This window comes from Ovis canadensis, chromosome 15, assembly GCF_042477335.2.
Source record: "Ovis canadensis isolate MfBH-ARS-UI-01 breed Bighorn chromosome 15, ARS-UI_OviCan_v2, whole genome shotgun sequence".
Lineage (NCBI taxonomy): Eukaryota > Metazoa > Chordata > Mammalia > Artiodactyla > Bovidae > Ovis > Ovis canadensis.
The window spans coordinates 88,352,018-88,367,900 of record NC_091259.1 but is presented as its reverse complement, the minus strand read 5'-3'; the positions used below and the strand labels follow the sequence as shown (position 1 = coordinate 88,367,900).

The following is a 15,883-nucleotide window of genomic DNA, read 5'->3' as shown; positions in this document are numbered from 1 at the left end:
TTTCTACCTATGCTAAGAGCTTGTGGACGGTGTCCCATTCATTTCTGGCAGAGAGAAGACGCCCTGTTTGGGAATTCCCTGGCAGTCCAGTGGGTAAGACTGTGCTTTCACTGTTGTGGGCTCGGTTTGATCCCTGCTCAGGGAACTACATAAAAAAAAAGAGAGAGAGAAAGAAAGAAAACAAGAAGATTCCCAGTTAAAACTCATTGAATTCAATGAAACAGAGAATAAATCATTCTGCAAACACATCCTACACACCAGCAGAGAAGCTGTTTGGTATCAAGACACCTAGATAAACAATAAGTGAGGCAGTGAATTCAGAACTCAAAATACATGCCCAGAATGTTTTCTGGTTTTCCTCCTCCTCTGAGCTGAAGGAGATGAGGGTAAGGGAAACAGGTTTACCAGTCTCATCGTTACTAGGCGATTACCCCCAGATGCTGCCAGGTGCTCCCGGGCTTCAAGCCCCCGAGGGCCTCCCCTTCAAGCTGGAGGAAAGAGGCCCTGCCCTTGCATAAGGGCAGAGGTCCCTGCCTGCGTTCTGGGGCCTGCAGTGTGTACTGGACCGATGGTAAGATAAGGGAGGACCCAAGTCTATGCTGGGGTGCCACCACCCGTCTCCCAGATCTGCGTGTAATAGGTGCTTGTGAGCGTCCTCAGTCGCTCAGTTGTGTCCGACTCTGTGTGACCCCATGGACTGTCGCCCACCAGGCTCCTCTGTCCGTGGGATTCTCCAGGCAAGAAGACTGGAGTGGTTTGCCCACGCCCTCCTGCCCGGTAGGTACTTCAGTGTCAGTCTGTTCAGTCGCTCAGTCGTGTCCCACTCTGTGTGGCCCCATGGACTGCAGCCCACCAGGCTCCCCGGTCCACGGGATTCTCCAGGCAAAAGTACTGGAGTGGGTTGCCACTGCCTTCTCCACACATGACTACCAAATACTAAACCTAGAAAAGGACTGAAAGGCCCCCCAGACCCCTGAAGCTAGAGAACGGGTCTGAGGGCGCCCCTCGGGGTGCTCTGTACCCAGCGGTCACGTGGGGGAGGCGTCTTTGCCTTCCCCACCCAGTGCCGGACAGCACAAAGGACCCCGTGCTCCCAGGGGAGGGGCGTGGGGGCAGACATCGTCTCCGGTGTCTCCCAGCCATTTGTAGAGTGGGGACTCGGGGCCAGAGAGGGTTAATGGTTTGCCCGGGGCGGGGGGGCCGGGTGGACTCCGGGAATCCGCTGGAGGGGCTCAGGGCGCCGGTCTGACGGTGTGGACCCCAGGCGGCCGGTCCCAGAGCCGCGCGTGCACGGCGAGCATCGCGTGTTTACTCGGGGCGCGCGCGTCTGGAGCAGCGGGGGCTGAAGACGGGGTTGGAGCCCCCGGCGCGGCCTCGGGCGGCAGCGCTGCCGGAGACCCCGGATGGGCGGGCCCCGGCCCCGCGCCCCGCGAGCGCTCGCTGCCGGGTGCCCGGCGCCCCGCGATGCCGCGCGCTCCCAGGCCCGCCGGGCTCCGGACAAGGAAGCGCTCGAGCTCCCAGGCTCCGGAGCCCATCGGGGCCCGCGCGCGCCCCCGTCCTCGGTGGCCCCGCGGCCGCGGCGGGCGGAGCGGAGCGCGGGCGGGGCCCGTGGGGGCGCGGCCCAGGGGCGGGGCGCGCCGAGCCCGAGGGCCGCTCCCGAGTCTGGCTCGTCCCCCGGAGCCCCGCTCTCGGTCCCAAGATGACGGCGAGCAAGCGGGTGGCGAAGGTAACCCCTCCCGCGCGGCTCCGCGCGCCTGCCCGGGCCCCGCTCCCCGCATCCCGCCCGCTGCGCCCCGAGCGCGTTCGGGGACCCAGGCCCGCTGAGTCCCTGCGTCCCTGCCCCCTCCCCGAGGACCGGTGGGGCTGCGAGAGGGTCTGCAGTTTCGGGGGGTGGGAGGACATGGGCGGGGGTGTCGCCGGCTCCCTGAGCTGTGCTGGGGCGTGAGCCGCCTCCCCCGAATCGGTTTCAGTTTCATTTCTCGGCCAGAAACTCCGAGTCACCTGCGTCCCGGGTGCGGGCTTGCCCCGTGGCTCAGCTGGGAAAGAGTCCGCCAGCAAAGCGGGAGACCTGCGTTCGACTCCGGGGTTGGGAAGATCCCCTGGAGGAGGGAAAGGCTACCCACTCCAGTAGGCCGTGGGGTCGCAAAGAGCCGGACACGACTGAGCGGCTTTCACGTTCAGGTGCGGGAAGGATTGGTTGGTTCCTGGCGTCTTCCTGGAGCCAGGCGCTCTGCTGGCAGTGGTGGCAGCTGCCTTTTAAACAGAGATAACCAGGACCCCCGTGCTCTGGTGCCCACATTAGAGCCCCGAGAAGGGGGACGTCCCTGGTGGTCCAGTGGTTAGGACTTCCACTGGCGGGGGCACCGTTGGATCCCCAGTCGGGGAACGAAGATCCCTCAAGTCGTGCAGCGGCACCCCAGCGCCCAGCCCGCCCCGCCCCGCCCGCCGCGCTCAGGAAAAAAAAAAAAAAAAAAGTCCCAGGAAGTATGGGATGCTGAGTAGGAGTTGAGAGCAAAGTTCTCAGGGTTTTCTCCGGAAGAAAAGCTGCCAGGGCGAACCCAGGTTACCTGGAGTAGATGGTTGTGAGTTCATTTGGCCTACAGATGTTGAATGCCTCCCATACGCTGGTTCCTGCTCTAGGAAGTAGGGAGGCAGAGAAAATGAGAAAAGTCTATCTTCATTCTGATCGGGGACACAATTTTGAAGTGAGATCGGGAAGGATGGCGAGGGACGGATTTTCCCCAGGAGGTGGGAAAACCCAAGGCGTTTGGGGGACTGGGGTGTGGCTGGGATTGGAGATAGATGGGGAAGGTGGGGGGAGTATTCCCTGGCGGCTCAGATGGTAAAGAATCTCCCTGACGGTGGAGCAATTCTGGGGATGTGGGTCTGACACCCCTGAGGCTGTGAGTCTCTCAGAAGGTGCCCCTCCTGTGTGCAGGCATGAGGAGGGTGAACAGGAGGTGCTACCCTCAGCCTCTGGGAACAGAATGATCACAGGTTGGGGCACCCAGAGAAGGCTCAGCCCAGAAGGACTGAACTCGAGGTTGGGCACAAAATGAGGCAGAGAGTTTTTCCCACCAAGCAGGAAAGCTGGGAGCCAGCATTTGTCCCCCCTGGCACCATTAAATGGCAGCTAGTTTACAGCGGTCGTTTCAGCAACCCTGTGAGATGAGTCCTCTACCCCATTTTACAGATGGGGAAGTTGAGGCTCACAAAGACTAAATTGATTGTCCTGGGTCACCTGGCAGGCAGTGGTGGGGCTGATATTTGAGCCCGGATTGGTGAGGCTCCAACCCAGAGGTTCTTTCAGTGGCTTCTCTACTTTCATTTTCTGTTCCTCTGAGTCAGATGACTTCTGAGCAGGCCTCGGGAAACAGCTGTGGGTTTCAACATCTCCAGGCTTTGCAAAAGTCTTGGCAGAACTCATGTATGACAGGTAAAGTCCAAGTTCCTTCAGTTTTGGTAAAGTTGAGAAAATATCTCTTCCAGGGCTTTTCTGTGCAGCGTGGGGCTTCCTTCTTGCTCAGGAGTCACAGACGATCCTGGAACTGGTAGCAGGAGATGCTTCTAGTTTGGAGTAACAGATCAATGAGGGGTCATAGACTCTGGGCCCTTAAGAAACAGGGGATAAGGGTGTGCTTGTATTTTGGGGCTCAGAGAAAGTTTAGCAGGGGCATAGTGTGAAGGGTTCCCCCAGCTGTGGACCGTCTTTGGGGACCTTTCTCTCTGCCTTTGTTTATGCCAGAATTTCACAACTTTGTAGCCACTGATATTTGAGCTTGGATCATTTTCTCGAGGATGTTTATCACAGCCCTGGTCTCTACCCTCTGGATGGAGCAGCACGCCTCCACATGTGGTAGAAATGGGTCTCAGCCCAGCTCAGTCGCTCAGTCGTGTCCGGCTCTCTGCGACCCCATGAACCGCAGCACGCCAGGCCTCCCTGTCCATCACCAACTCCGGAGTTCACTCAAACTCACGTCCATCGAGTCGGTGATGCCATCCAGCCATCTTATCCTCTGTTGTCCCCTTCTCCTCCTGCCCACAATCCCTCCCAGCATCAGAATCTTTTCCATCGAGTCAACTCTTCGCATGAGGTGGCCAGAGTACTGGAGTTTCAGCTTTAGCATCAGTCCTTCCAAAGAACACCCAGGACTGGTTGGATCTCCTTGCAGTCCAAGGGACTCTCAAGAGTCTTCTCCAACACCACAGTTCGAAAGCATCAATTCTTCAGCGCTCAGCTTTCTTCACAGTCCAACTCTCACATCCATACATGACCACAGGAAAAAACCATAGCCTTGACTAGACAGACCTTAGTTGGCAAAGTAATGTCTCTGCTTTTGAATATACTGTCTAGGTTGGTCATAACTTTTCTTGCAAGGAGTAAGCGTCTTTCAATTTCATGGCTGCAGTCATCATCTGCAGTGATTTTGGAGCCCCCCAAAATGAAGTCTGACACTGTTTCCCCATCAATTTCCCATGAAGTGATGGGACCAGATGCCATGATCTTCGTTTTCTGAATGTTGAGCTTTAAGCCAACTTTTTCACTCTCCTCTTTCACTTTCATCAAGAGGCTTTTTAGTTCCTCTTCACTTTCTGCCATAAGGGTGGGGTCATCTGCGTATCTGAGGTCACTGATATTTCTCCAGGCTTGTGCTTCCACCAGCCCAGCGTTTCTCATGATGTACTCTGCATAGAAGTTAAATAAGCAGGGTGACAATACACAGCCTTGACATACTCCTTTTCCTATTTGGAACCAGTCTGTTGTTCCATGTCCAGTTCTAACTGTTGCTTCCTGACCTGCATATAGGTTTCTCAAGAGGCAGGTCAGGTGGTCTGGTATTCCCATCTCTTTCAGATTTTTCCAGTTTGCTGTGATCCACACAGTCAAAGGCTTTGGCATAATCAATAAAGCAGAAATAGATGTTTTTCTGGGTCTAGACATTGCCAAAAGTGCTAGGGGCGGGTAGATAAAGGAACGCCCTGGTTGAGAACTTCTGGTTTACGCCCAGAAGCCTGGCGTGCTGCGATTCATGGGGTCGCAAAGAGTCGGACACGACTGAGTGACTGAACTGAACTGAACGGAACTGAGTGTTTCAGGAAAATATGACTGGCCCTTGACTGTCTCTTTTTAAATACATTTACTTATATTTTGGCTGTGTTATGTGGCATACAGGAGCTTAGTTCCCCCGCCAGGGATCACACTTTGCGAAGGCGTGGGAGTCGTAAGCACTGGGCAGCCAGAGAATTCCCTAAATGTCTTTATATCTTTTTTTTTTTTTAAGGTGTATTGCTGAGGAGAAAGGGAGAAGGGAGGGGCAGCATTGAGTAGGGGGTGAGAGGTACAAACTACTAGGTATAAGCCCCAGGGATACATATACTGTACAATATGGGGAATATAGCCAATATTTTATAATAACTATAGACAGAGTGTAACCTTTAGAAATTGTGAATCACTATATCATAACATATAACATTGCCCAGCAACTATACTTCAATTTAAAATAGTTTTTTTAAAGAAACGAAAATACATTTTTAAAAAGGTCTGTTGTCTCACAAAAAGAACCCCAAATGGAGAGCGGGATTCCTTGGTCTAATACTAAATTTGAGATGTGTTGCACACTTGGGCAGCAGAGTATTAAAGGCTTTGGAAAGTCCTGCAGGGAAGAACTCGGTTTAGCCTAGTGTTTCCCAATGTGCTTGACCGTGGAATCCTTTTCCCGTAACAACTGTGAACTTTGCACGGGACACGCCGCACACCTCTGCTCTAACTGGGCCCTCTGCCCTGGGGCTTCGCCGGCTCCCTGCATGGCGGACTCCTGTTCATGCTGCAGGGCCCAGCTCAGGGTCACCCGTGTGACGCCCTCCTGCTCCCCTCCCCTGCCCTCTCCTCTCTTCTCCTTTTGAGAGGGTAACAGGCAGGAAGGCCAGGGGTCTCCAAACGGAGGAGACAGGCTGCAAGTGTCAGGCAGTTTTTAGCTCTCTCTTAAGCGGCAGGAGGAAACAAACAAGTGTGAGATTTTTTTTCCCTTCTCTGTATTTTTCTCCATATTTTCCCTTCTCTAAATTTAAAAGGAGGTTTTTCTTAAAATTCTGTGTTGCCAAGACGACCCCTGGCTCCACCTGAAGTTAACTTTTCGCTAACCTAGAGTTTACCAGCACCTTTTCTTATGGAAATGTTTGTCTTAAGCTATGTTAATGAGCTATGCATTTACCCTGGACTCTGTCTTTCTTCAAGTCGGTTCAGCTTAAGACTCAGACCGATTAAGGGCTCAGCAAACCTGTCTGTTTTACTCAAACATTGTTCTCCTCATCGATGTTAATGAAACTATGTATTTCCTTGAAACCTGTCCTTCTTCAGGATTCGTGTCAATCGCTTTATGGCCCAGGATGACCCATCTGGTGAGGTGCCTGGTGCTGCTCTGAGGTTTGAGACATCTCCTGTCCCCAGTTAGCAGCCTGCTGATAGTATATGACGTGCTGCTAAAGGCTAGCAGGGTGGCACTCTTTCTGCCGTCTTCTGATGTCTATGTCAGAAGCTTTCTCTATCTCTTTATGCTTTAATAAAACTTCATGACACAAAAGCTCTGCGCGATCAAGCCTCGTCACAGGCCCGGGATTGAACTCGTCTCCTCCGGAGGCCAAGAATCCCGGCGTCTTTCACGACTAAGCGACCACCGTTTCCTTTCCCCTCCTATGATGTGTCCACACTTTATTCACAGAATCACAGCGTCTTCCTTCCACCACTCCAGTGAAGCTCTCGAGGGGCCCGTGCCCTAGTGGCGGGTCCGTGGAAGATGCTGTTGGGAGAGCTCAGTGGTGCTCAGGGGACGGGCCGCCTTCCTGGGCAGGCGAGTCGTTGCTCGTCCTCTGGTTTCCCTGCTCGGCGTGTGGCATTCTCCTTGGGTGTGGTCTGCCTGAGCGGTGTCCCTCCCCAGGCCTGCTCTGGGGCAGTCTGACAGGGGCAGGCTGACGTCTCTGCTGCCCCCGCCCTGCCCCGGGCACGGTGAGGGCGCGTCGCCATCCTGCTCACCAGTGGGTAGAGGGAGGCAGGGTGGCGTGGCTCCCTAGGAGAACCAGAGGACAGACGTGAAGCGCCTTGATTTCTGCAGGAAAGGCTCCTCAGAGAGCTGCGTTGCTGGTATTTAGTTGCTCAGTCATGTCCGACTCTTTGCGACCCCGTGGGCTGTATCCTGCCAGGCTCCTCTGTCCACGAGATTCTCTGGGCAAGAATAGTGGAGCGGGTGGCCATTTCTTTCTCCAGAGGACCTTTCCCACCCAGGGATCGAACGGGTGTCCCTTGCATTCCAAGGCTGATTCTTTACCACTGAGCCCCAAGAGGTTTACTCCCAGGTTACAGTATCTAGACCTGGTGATGTGCATCATCCTCCACCTGGTACCTACAGAGGTGGAGTGAAGCTAAAGACCGGGCAGTTCACTTAAGGCCCTGAGCACCGGGCCGGACACACTGAGTGCGCAGTGAATGCCGGCTTCTGTCCTGCCTGGAACTGGGGACTGTCTGCTGTTGGGGGGGGGGGTGCCGGAGGAGGGGAGGCTCGGCCAGCTGCCCGCTCTGTGCCCCTGCAGGAGCTGGAAGACTTGCAGAAGCAGCTTCCCAAGTACCTGCGGCACCTGTGCAGCGAGGAGGACAACGTGCTGGTGTGGCACGCGCTGCTGCTGCCTGTGAGTGTCTGCGGGGCCTGCTGGGACTGGACCACTTAGGGCCGGGGCCGGGGCCGCGAGGGCTGGACCGGGCAAGGACTTTCCTGCCTGAGAGTCCTTTCTTCTTAGTTTTGGCTGCACCGGGACTTCGCTGCTGCACGCGGGAGCTCTCTAGCTGCGGCGACTGGGCCCCAATCTCTAGTTGGGTGCCGAGGCTTCTCACTGGGGTGGCTTCTCTCGTTTCGGAGCACGGGCTCATTAACCGGCACACTGCCTTAGCTGCCCCCACAGCATGTGGGGTCTTCCCGGGCCAGCGAGGAACCCGTGTGCCCTGCCCTGGCGGGTGGAGTCCTAGCCACTAGCCCATCAGGGAAGTCATAGAACCCTTTTTTCACTGGAGATGATCGTTGGCAGAGGTGTCTCTGTCTACATTGATTGCTTCTGACGTCCAGGCCAACTGATGCAGAGGCTAAAAGGCTTTTGGGCTTAGTCGGAGACCCCTTCTTCAAGCCAGTAGCTACCGAGCCTGTCATGGAAGCTTCGGCAGACAAAGAGCGTCAAAAACAACAACAACAAAAGGCTTCCTTGTTGACTAAGTGGTAAAGAATCCGCCTGCCAGTGCGGGAGACATGGGTTCAGTCCCCGACCCGGGAAGATCCCACACACCCGGAGCAACCAAGCGTTGAGCCTGTGGTCCAGAGCCTGGGCCCACAGTGCCGGAGCCCCCCTGCCACGACTGCTGAAGCCCTAGAGCCCCCCCTTTGCTGAGGCCTCACCCCTGGTCTTGGGTCTGTGCCCCAGCCCCAGCCTCTGCACGGTATCGAGAACACATGTTCTTTATCTGCCCAGCATTTGCTCGGACACACCCATGACTGCCACAGCTTCCTTTCTGCCTTCTGCTCAGGAAGAGGGAATTTCTTAAAACCTTCACTCCGAACTTCCGTATGTCATTCTTTTTTCAAAGGCTTATTTATTTGGCTGCGCCGGGTCTTAGTTGCGGCCTGTGGGATCCGGCTCCCTGACCAGGGGTCGAACGTGGGCCCCCTGCACTGGGACCACGGAGTCTTAGCCTCCAGGCCGCCGGGGAAGTCCCACGTATGTTGTCCTGATGGTCATTCTCTTGCCTTCTCTGCCACGAAGGTTCTGAAAGGGTTTGGAGCTTTCGCAGCAGCCTGGAGGCCCCTGTGTGCTGTGCTGGGCTCATCCGAGCCCCGGGGTCCCCCCACTAGGGGTGTGGGTTACTGCTCCCGTGTGGAACAGTCCAGTCGACCGTGCTGAGTCCCCATCGGGCACTGTTGCTGTGACCCTGGGCAGGTCACTTGTGTGTGCTGAACTTGTTTCATCTGGAAATCCTGATGCTAATACTATGAGTTCTCAAAGTACGTACCCTAAGAGCTGACACATAAGGAGTGCTTGCCATGTGCCTGGCCATATTCTAGATCCCTGACGTGAATTAGCACAGGACTTCCCTGGGGGCCCGGTGGCCAAGACCCTGTGCTCCTCAGCGCAGGGCACCTGGGTTCCATCCCTGGTCAGGGAACTAGATTCCGCATGTTGCAACTAAGACTCAGTGCAGCCAAATACATAAATAAATAGTAAAAAAAAAAAAAAAAAAGCTGGTGCACTCTTCACTACCTTAAAAGAAAAGTGAATCGACTCATTTAATTGTCGGGCAAGCCCTGTGGAGGAGGTTGTGACTCTTTCTGTAAGGAGAGCACAGAGATGTTCGGCAGCTCGCCTAAGGTCGCACAGGCATGGGGTTGACAGAGCGACGGCTCACACTCCAGCCGCGTGGCCTGAAGCCCACGTAACCCCTACACCCTGCTGCATGGGCTAATGCGTGTCAAGCCCTTAGCAGCAGGCAGCACAGAACGGGTACAGGAAAGCCTTCCAGTTGCTAAAGATCCAATGGACGGAGGAGCCTGGAAGGCTGCGGTCCATGGGGTCGCTAAGAGTCGGACGTGACTGGGCGACTTCACTTTCACTTTTCACTTCCATGCATTGGAGAAGGAAATGGAAACCCACTCCAGTGTTCTTGCCTGGAGAACCCCAGGGACGGGGGAGCCTGGTGGGCTGCCGTCTCTGGGGTCGCACAGAGTCGGACATGACTGAAGCGACTTAGCAGCAGCAGCAGCAGCAGAGGGTCTTCTGCTGGCTCCTGGCAACGCTTAGGCACTCCGGTTCCGAATTGTTGTTTTAAGGTGGTAAAATACCCGTAATAGTATGCACTGCCTAAGCTCTGCTGGGTCTCTGTCGCTGCAGAGGCTTTCCCCTAGTCGCAGTGAGCGCCGGCTACTCTCGGTTTGTGCAGCACGGCTCTAGGGCGAGACGGCTTTGGGATATGCACTCCCGGGCTCTAGGGCACAGACCCAGTGCTTGTGGCGCCCGGGCTTAGCTGACTTCCCTGGTGGCTCAGACGGTAAAGCGTCTGCCTGCAATTCAGGAGACCCAGGTTCGATCCCTGGGTCAGGAAGATCCTCTGGAGAAGGAAATGGCAACCCACTCGAGTATTCTTGCCCCGGAAATCCCATGGATGGAGGAGCCTGGTGGGCTACAGTTCATGGGATCACGCAGTCAGAGACGACTGAGCAACTTCACTTTCATGGGCTTAGTTGCTCTGGGACATATGGGATTTTTCTGGACCAGGGATCGAACCCATGTCTGCAGGCGGATTCCTAACCACTGGGCCACCAGACAAGTCCTAGAAAAATGGTCAAGAAAGTAAATCCTAAAAACTCTCACCACGAGGAGAAATTTTTTTTTCCTTATTCTTTCTCTTCGTTTTTTTATATGAGAAGATGGGTGTCAGCTGAACCTATTGTGGTAATTCTTTCACAGCATATGTGAATCTAACCATCAAGCTCGACGCCTTAAGCTTAGTGATGTGTATCAGTTATTTTTCAATAAAACTGGAAAGATGTTAATTACTGATATAATAAGAAGCTAAGGTGGTCCTGAGGATGTCTCCAGTCAAACTGCACCCATTTCTCAAGGGAGGAAGCTGAGGCTTAGGGGTGGGAGGCAGCTGGCCCTTGGGCGCACAGCAGAAGCCAGGATCTGACTCGTGGGAGTGCCAGGCCAGGGGGCTCTGACGCACAGTCCAGTTGCTACGTGAGTGCATGTGCCATCTGTGTCCGCATTCGCGGTCCTTCCTCGGAGTGGAGCAGAGGAAGCCTGGGACGCTGGGGCGGGGCGGGGAGGGGGAGCCAGGCCCAGGTCCTGGGGGGAGGAGGGCAGCGGTGCCTCTGCCCAGAGTGTGACTCCTTCTCTCGCACAGGAGAGGCCACCCTACAACCTCAAGGCCTTCAGGCTGTGCATCAGCTTCCCGAGGGAGTACCCGTTCCAGCCCCCCACGGTGAAATTCACCACCAGGATCTACCACCCCAACGTGGACAGGGACGGGAGGGTGTGCCTGCCCCTCATCAACAAGAAGAACTGGAAAGCCAGCACCAAGACCTGCCAAGGTGGGCTGGGTCCCGCCAGGACGGGGCCCCAGACCGAGTTGGGGCGGGGGTCACGGGGCCACTTTCGTGTCGGTGGCTCCTGTTTACTGCCGTTCAGTCACTAAGTTACGCCGGACTTTGTGACCCCAGGGACAGTAGCCCCCAGGCTCCTCTGTCCGCGGAGTTTCCCAGGCAAGAAACTACCAGGGCTTCACTGGGGGCTCAGATGGTAGAGTCTGCCCGCAGCGCAGGAGACCCGGGTCTGATCCCTGGGTCAGGAAGATCCCCTGGAGAAGGGAATGGCCGCCCACTCCACGATCCCTGCTTGGAAAATTCCATGGACAGAGGAGCCTGTACAGTCCATGGGGCTGCAAAGAGTCAGACGTGAGCGAGTGACTGAATTCGCTGAATTCCCTTGTTTGACTCAATGAAACTAAGCCATGCCGTGTGAGGCCACCCAAGACGGGCAGGTCATGGTGGAGAGGTCTGATAGAATGTGGGCCACTGGAGAAGGGAATGGCAAACCACTTCAGTATTCTTGCCTTGAGAACCCCATGAACAGTATGAAAAGGCAAAAAGATAGGGCACTGAAAGAGGAACGTCCCAGGTGGGGAGGTGCCCAGCATGCAACTGGAGGTCAGTGGGGAAATAACTCCGGAAAGAACGAAGGGCCAGAGCCAAAGCAGAAACAGTCCCCAGCTGCGGATGGGACTGGTGGTGGACGCAAGGTCCGGTGCTGTAAGCACAGCCGAAGGGCAGGCCTAGTGATGACGTGCGTCGCTTCAGCAGGCACTCTGACACTGCGCTGAAAGCTTCACACGGTGTCTTTTTAGTTCACTTTTTTTTTTAACTGAAGTATGGTTAATTTTGAGGGAAGGAAATGGCTATCCACTCCTGTATTCTTGCCTGGAAAACCCCATGGACAGAGGAGCCCGGCAGGCTAATATAGTCCATGGGGTTGCAAAGAGTCGGACACGACTGAGCGACTTCACTTTACTTTTACGGTTCATTTACAGTGTCGTGTTGGTTTACGGCACACAGCAAAGTGATCGGGGGATCCACGTGAATATGTGTTCCTTCCACACTCTTTCCCACTGCGTCTATCACAGGTGCTGAGTGGTTTCCCGGGCGACACAGCAGGGCCTTGCTGACTGTCTTTGCGTGCAGCAGTTCGTATCTGCTCACCTCTAGCTCCTGGTGTCGCCCTCCTCTCCTGCTTCCCCTGGGTCTGTGAGTGTTTCTGCTTTGTACGTGAGTTCACGTGTATCTTTTTACGGTTCCACATGTAAGAGATATCATACGGTATCTGTCCTTCTCTGCCTGACTTCCTTCGCTTGATACGGTGATCTCCAGGTCCATCCGTACGTTGCTGCAGATGGCGTCCTTTCACTGTGGTTTGCGGCTGAGTACTGTTTCCCTGTGCGTGTCTACCGCGTCTTCTTTACCCACTTGTCTGTCGGTGGGCATTTAGGTCGCACTCATGTCTGTTGTAAGCAGTGCTGCTGCGGACGTTGGGGTGTGCGTAGCTTTTTGAGTTAGCGTTTTCTCTGGGTATATGCTCGGGTGCGATTGGTGGATCGTGCGGCAACTCTACTTTTATTTTTTTAAGGAACCTCCTACTGGTCTCCATAGTGGCTTCAGCAATTTACATATCCCACCAACAAAGTAGGAGGGTTTTCTCTTCCACCCACCCTCTCCAGCATAAAAAGTCACTTTTTTCTTCCAGATGGTATTTTTGGTGTACATCCATGGATGACAAATTGGGATTATACTGGATTAATCATAATTCAGGAATACAAAAATGGAGCTGATGGCCCTTGAGGACTTGGTCTCACATACGTCCCTGCACCACTGAGAACCTGAACTTTCTAACCCAGGGCAATCAGCCATTTTTAACACATCAGCCTCATTCAGTCCCCCAGAAGCCCCTTGAAATAGTGCTCTCATCGGCCCCATCAGGACACGGGCCTGTGAAAGCTGAGCTCTTACCTGAGCTGGCAGACGGCAGAGCTGGGATTCGAGGCCTCGCTTGGCCGGCTCTGAACCGCGCGGCTCAGCAGAATTTTCTTCAGTGATGGAGTCGGTCTATAGCGGCCCTGTCCAATGCCACAGACACTGGCCCCATGTAGCTTTCAAGCACTTGAAGTGTGGCTGTTGGGACTATGAACTGCATTCCTAATTGTCGTGAATTTCAATTAATTTAAATCAAGATGACCACACATGGCTGCAGCGACAGGTCAGGCACTGTGGCCCTAGTCGTGGATGTAATCAGTATGTGATCAGTCCTGTTTCTGGGGGCTTCCCTGGTGGTCTAGTGGCTAAGACTCCACACTCCCAATGCAGGGGGCCTTGATTTGATCCCTGATCAGGGGACTAGATCCCACAGGCTGCAACTAAAGATCCATAATGAAGACCCAGGGAGGCCAGATAAATAAATAAATGCTTTTAAAAAATATCCCACCTCTGGATCAGCTCGGGAGTTCTTAACCCTGGAAACGAGTGCTGGGGAGAGGCAGAGGCGTGGTCCTTGGTGAGCACCAGAGCTCTGCAGAGCGCCCCGAGCCCAGGGCCGCACGCTTGTATGCATGCCTATGGGCACAAGGGGGGGCACTGCCTTCCCGGTTCCCAAAGTCACCCGTGAAAGATTTCAAGCCACAAGGCAGGAGTGGTTTCCAGTCTTGAGCCTCGGAACCCTTTTTTCCCCAAATAAAAAGTTTTGGAGTCCTGTTACCACCTCCGTGGACATGAATTTGAGCAAACTCCAGGAGATAGTGGAAGACAGAGGAGGCTGCGTGCTGCAGTCCTCAGGGTCTCAGAGAGTCAGACGCAACAAAGGCAGAGTTCTGGCTGAAAAGGGAACAGAACTCAGACGCTGCATTGATTTCACCGACCCTCGCGACCCTTGGGGCCCCATTTGAACAGCTTCTGTGACACCGTGAAACACAGGTTGGAAACCGCGGAGATAAGTGCTCATGAGAGCTTCGGACACCGTCATCGGGGACCCTGAGTGGCATCTGATTTGCTCGTAGAGAGCAAATCCTAGTAGAGCCGTCCTAAGGCGTGGGTCGGTGTGGGTTCCGGGAGGATCTGGGAGTGGGCAGCATCGCTTCCTTCCCAGGAGTTTTTTCTCTCCCTCCTGATGTCCTGATCTGACTTCTCTTCCCCAGTCCTGGAGGCCCTCAACGTCCTGGTGAATCAGCCGGAGCCGGGAGAGCCCGTTCGGCTAGAGCTCGCAGAGCAGCTGATGCAGGACCCAGAGCTGTTTGACCGGACGGCCCAAGAGTTCACCCTCCAGTTTGGAGTGGACCGGCCCTCCTAACCCGGCTTCTGACCCGCCTGCTTTCTGTGTGACGGATGGACGCCCCTCATGGACAGGGGGCCAGAGCCTCTTTGCCATTTTGCACTTGCTCGTGTCTTCCAAGATTTCCTTCTTAGGGTGTGTGTGTGTGTGTGTGTGTGTGTGTACGTACGGGGAGGGGACTGCCGTTATGAGTGCGGACCCACTGGCCACAGATGTGCTTTCCCCAGCCCCTTTCTCTGCCCCAGAGCCAGAGGCATTTAGGTTTGCAGACTCAAAATCCAGCTCTCCAGTGCTCCGTGATGGGGTTCCTGGTCCCACCGGTTGGTCCATCTTAGAGACTCAGGCCACCTTCCCAGCCAGATGAGCAGCCAACCCGAATGCCCGCCCCCCACAGAGCCCTGCTTTGGGGCAGCAGGTCAGGTGGGATGCATACCAGGAGGGGGTCAGGGGGAGGAGGGACTCTTACAACCAAGTGCTCTGGGGATGGAGCGGTTGCATTGTAGACCTGTATGGATTTAGGTGCAAAACCTTTCTGTTTCCACTGATGAATCATAAAGTGAAGAATCTCCTCTCCACCCCAGAAATCTGACTGTACTGTCTTTCGTTTTGTTTTTAAAGATTTACTTATGTATTTCGTTTTTTGGCCGAGCTGGGACCGTCACTGCTGGGTTTCCTGGAGTCTCGGCAAGGGGGAGCGACACGCTAGTTGCAGTTCCTGGAGTCTCGGCAAGGGGGAGCTCCTCGCTCGTTGCAGCCCCGGGCTTTCCATCGCACGTCCCCTCTTGCCGAGCGCGGACCCCAGGCTCACGGACTCAGCAGCTGCAGCTCATGGGCTCGGTAGTTGTCGCACGTGGGCTTAGTTGCCCCGCGGCCTGTGCAGTCTTCCCCGACGAGGGATCGAACTGGCGTCCCTTGCACTGCAAGGCGGAGTCTTAACCCTGGGCCACCAGGGGAGCCCCGACTCCATGGTTTTTAAACCACTGCTGTCCGGTTTGGTGGCCGGTTCCTAGCGTCAGGCTTTACGCCAGGAGGGGTTTCCCTTCCAGCTTGAGTCCAAGGGGAGCCATGGAGACCGTGAGTTTGCTCAGCTGTTAAACACAAGGGTCCACCCCTGAGCGTTCACTGAGGGGGCAAGTGGTTCATCAGGAGGAGGCTTGTTTAGCTGCAGTCGAATGAAAGATGCTTGCTTCCGGATCAACGGAGGGCTCGCGGGGCACGGATCCTTGTGTGACCCCAAGCGCTGTGGGAAAAGCTGGCTGTGAGGGACCCGGCCATCCTCAGCCAGAGGGGTCGTCGACCCACCCACAGTGGTAACGCCCCCTGTTTTATACAGCAGGCAACCAAGGCTAACCGAGCCCTCCAGTGGGTTGCCACATCCCCTCTGCTGACCTGGGCGGAGTCTGCACCTCTGCCACAGTGCCGAGCTGGCGGCTTTCATTTCTGTGTTTCTCCTGAGCCGCTCTTATCAGCGCACATGCTC

At 55.2% G+C, this 15,883-nt stretch overlaps 1 protein-coding gene across 2 annotated transcripts; it reads left to right on the top strand.

Moving 5' to 3' along the window:
• The first annotated feature begins 1,201 nt into the window (after window positions 1–1,201).
• Window positions 1,202–14,987, top strand: UBE2L6 (ubiquitin conjugating enzyme E2 L6). 2 transcript variants are annotated; one of them, XM_069553190.1, is made up of 4 exons: window positions 1,202–1,726; window positions 7,585–7,680; window positions 10,937–11,123; window positions 14,270–14,987. In XM_069553190.1, exons 1-4 carry the CDS (start codon window positions 1,700–1,702, stop codon window positions 14,419–14,421), a joined length of 462 nt encoding a protein of 153 aa, XP_069409291.1. In that variant the 5' UTR covers window positions 1,202–1,699; the 3' UTR covers window positions 14,422–14,987. The 2 variants fall into 2 exon arrangements, with proteins under 2 accessions (XP_069409291.1, XP_069409292.1); XM_069553191.1 differs by lacking the exon at window positions 7,585–7,680 and having other exon boundaries at window positions 1,438–1,726.
• Window positions 14,988–15,883: the final 896 nt, after the last annotated feature.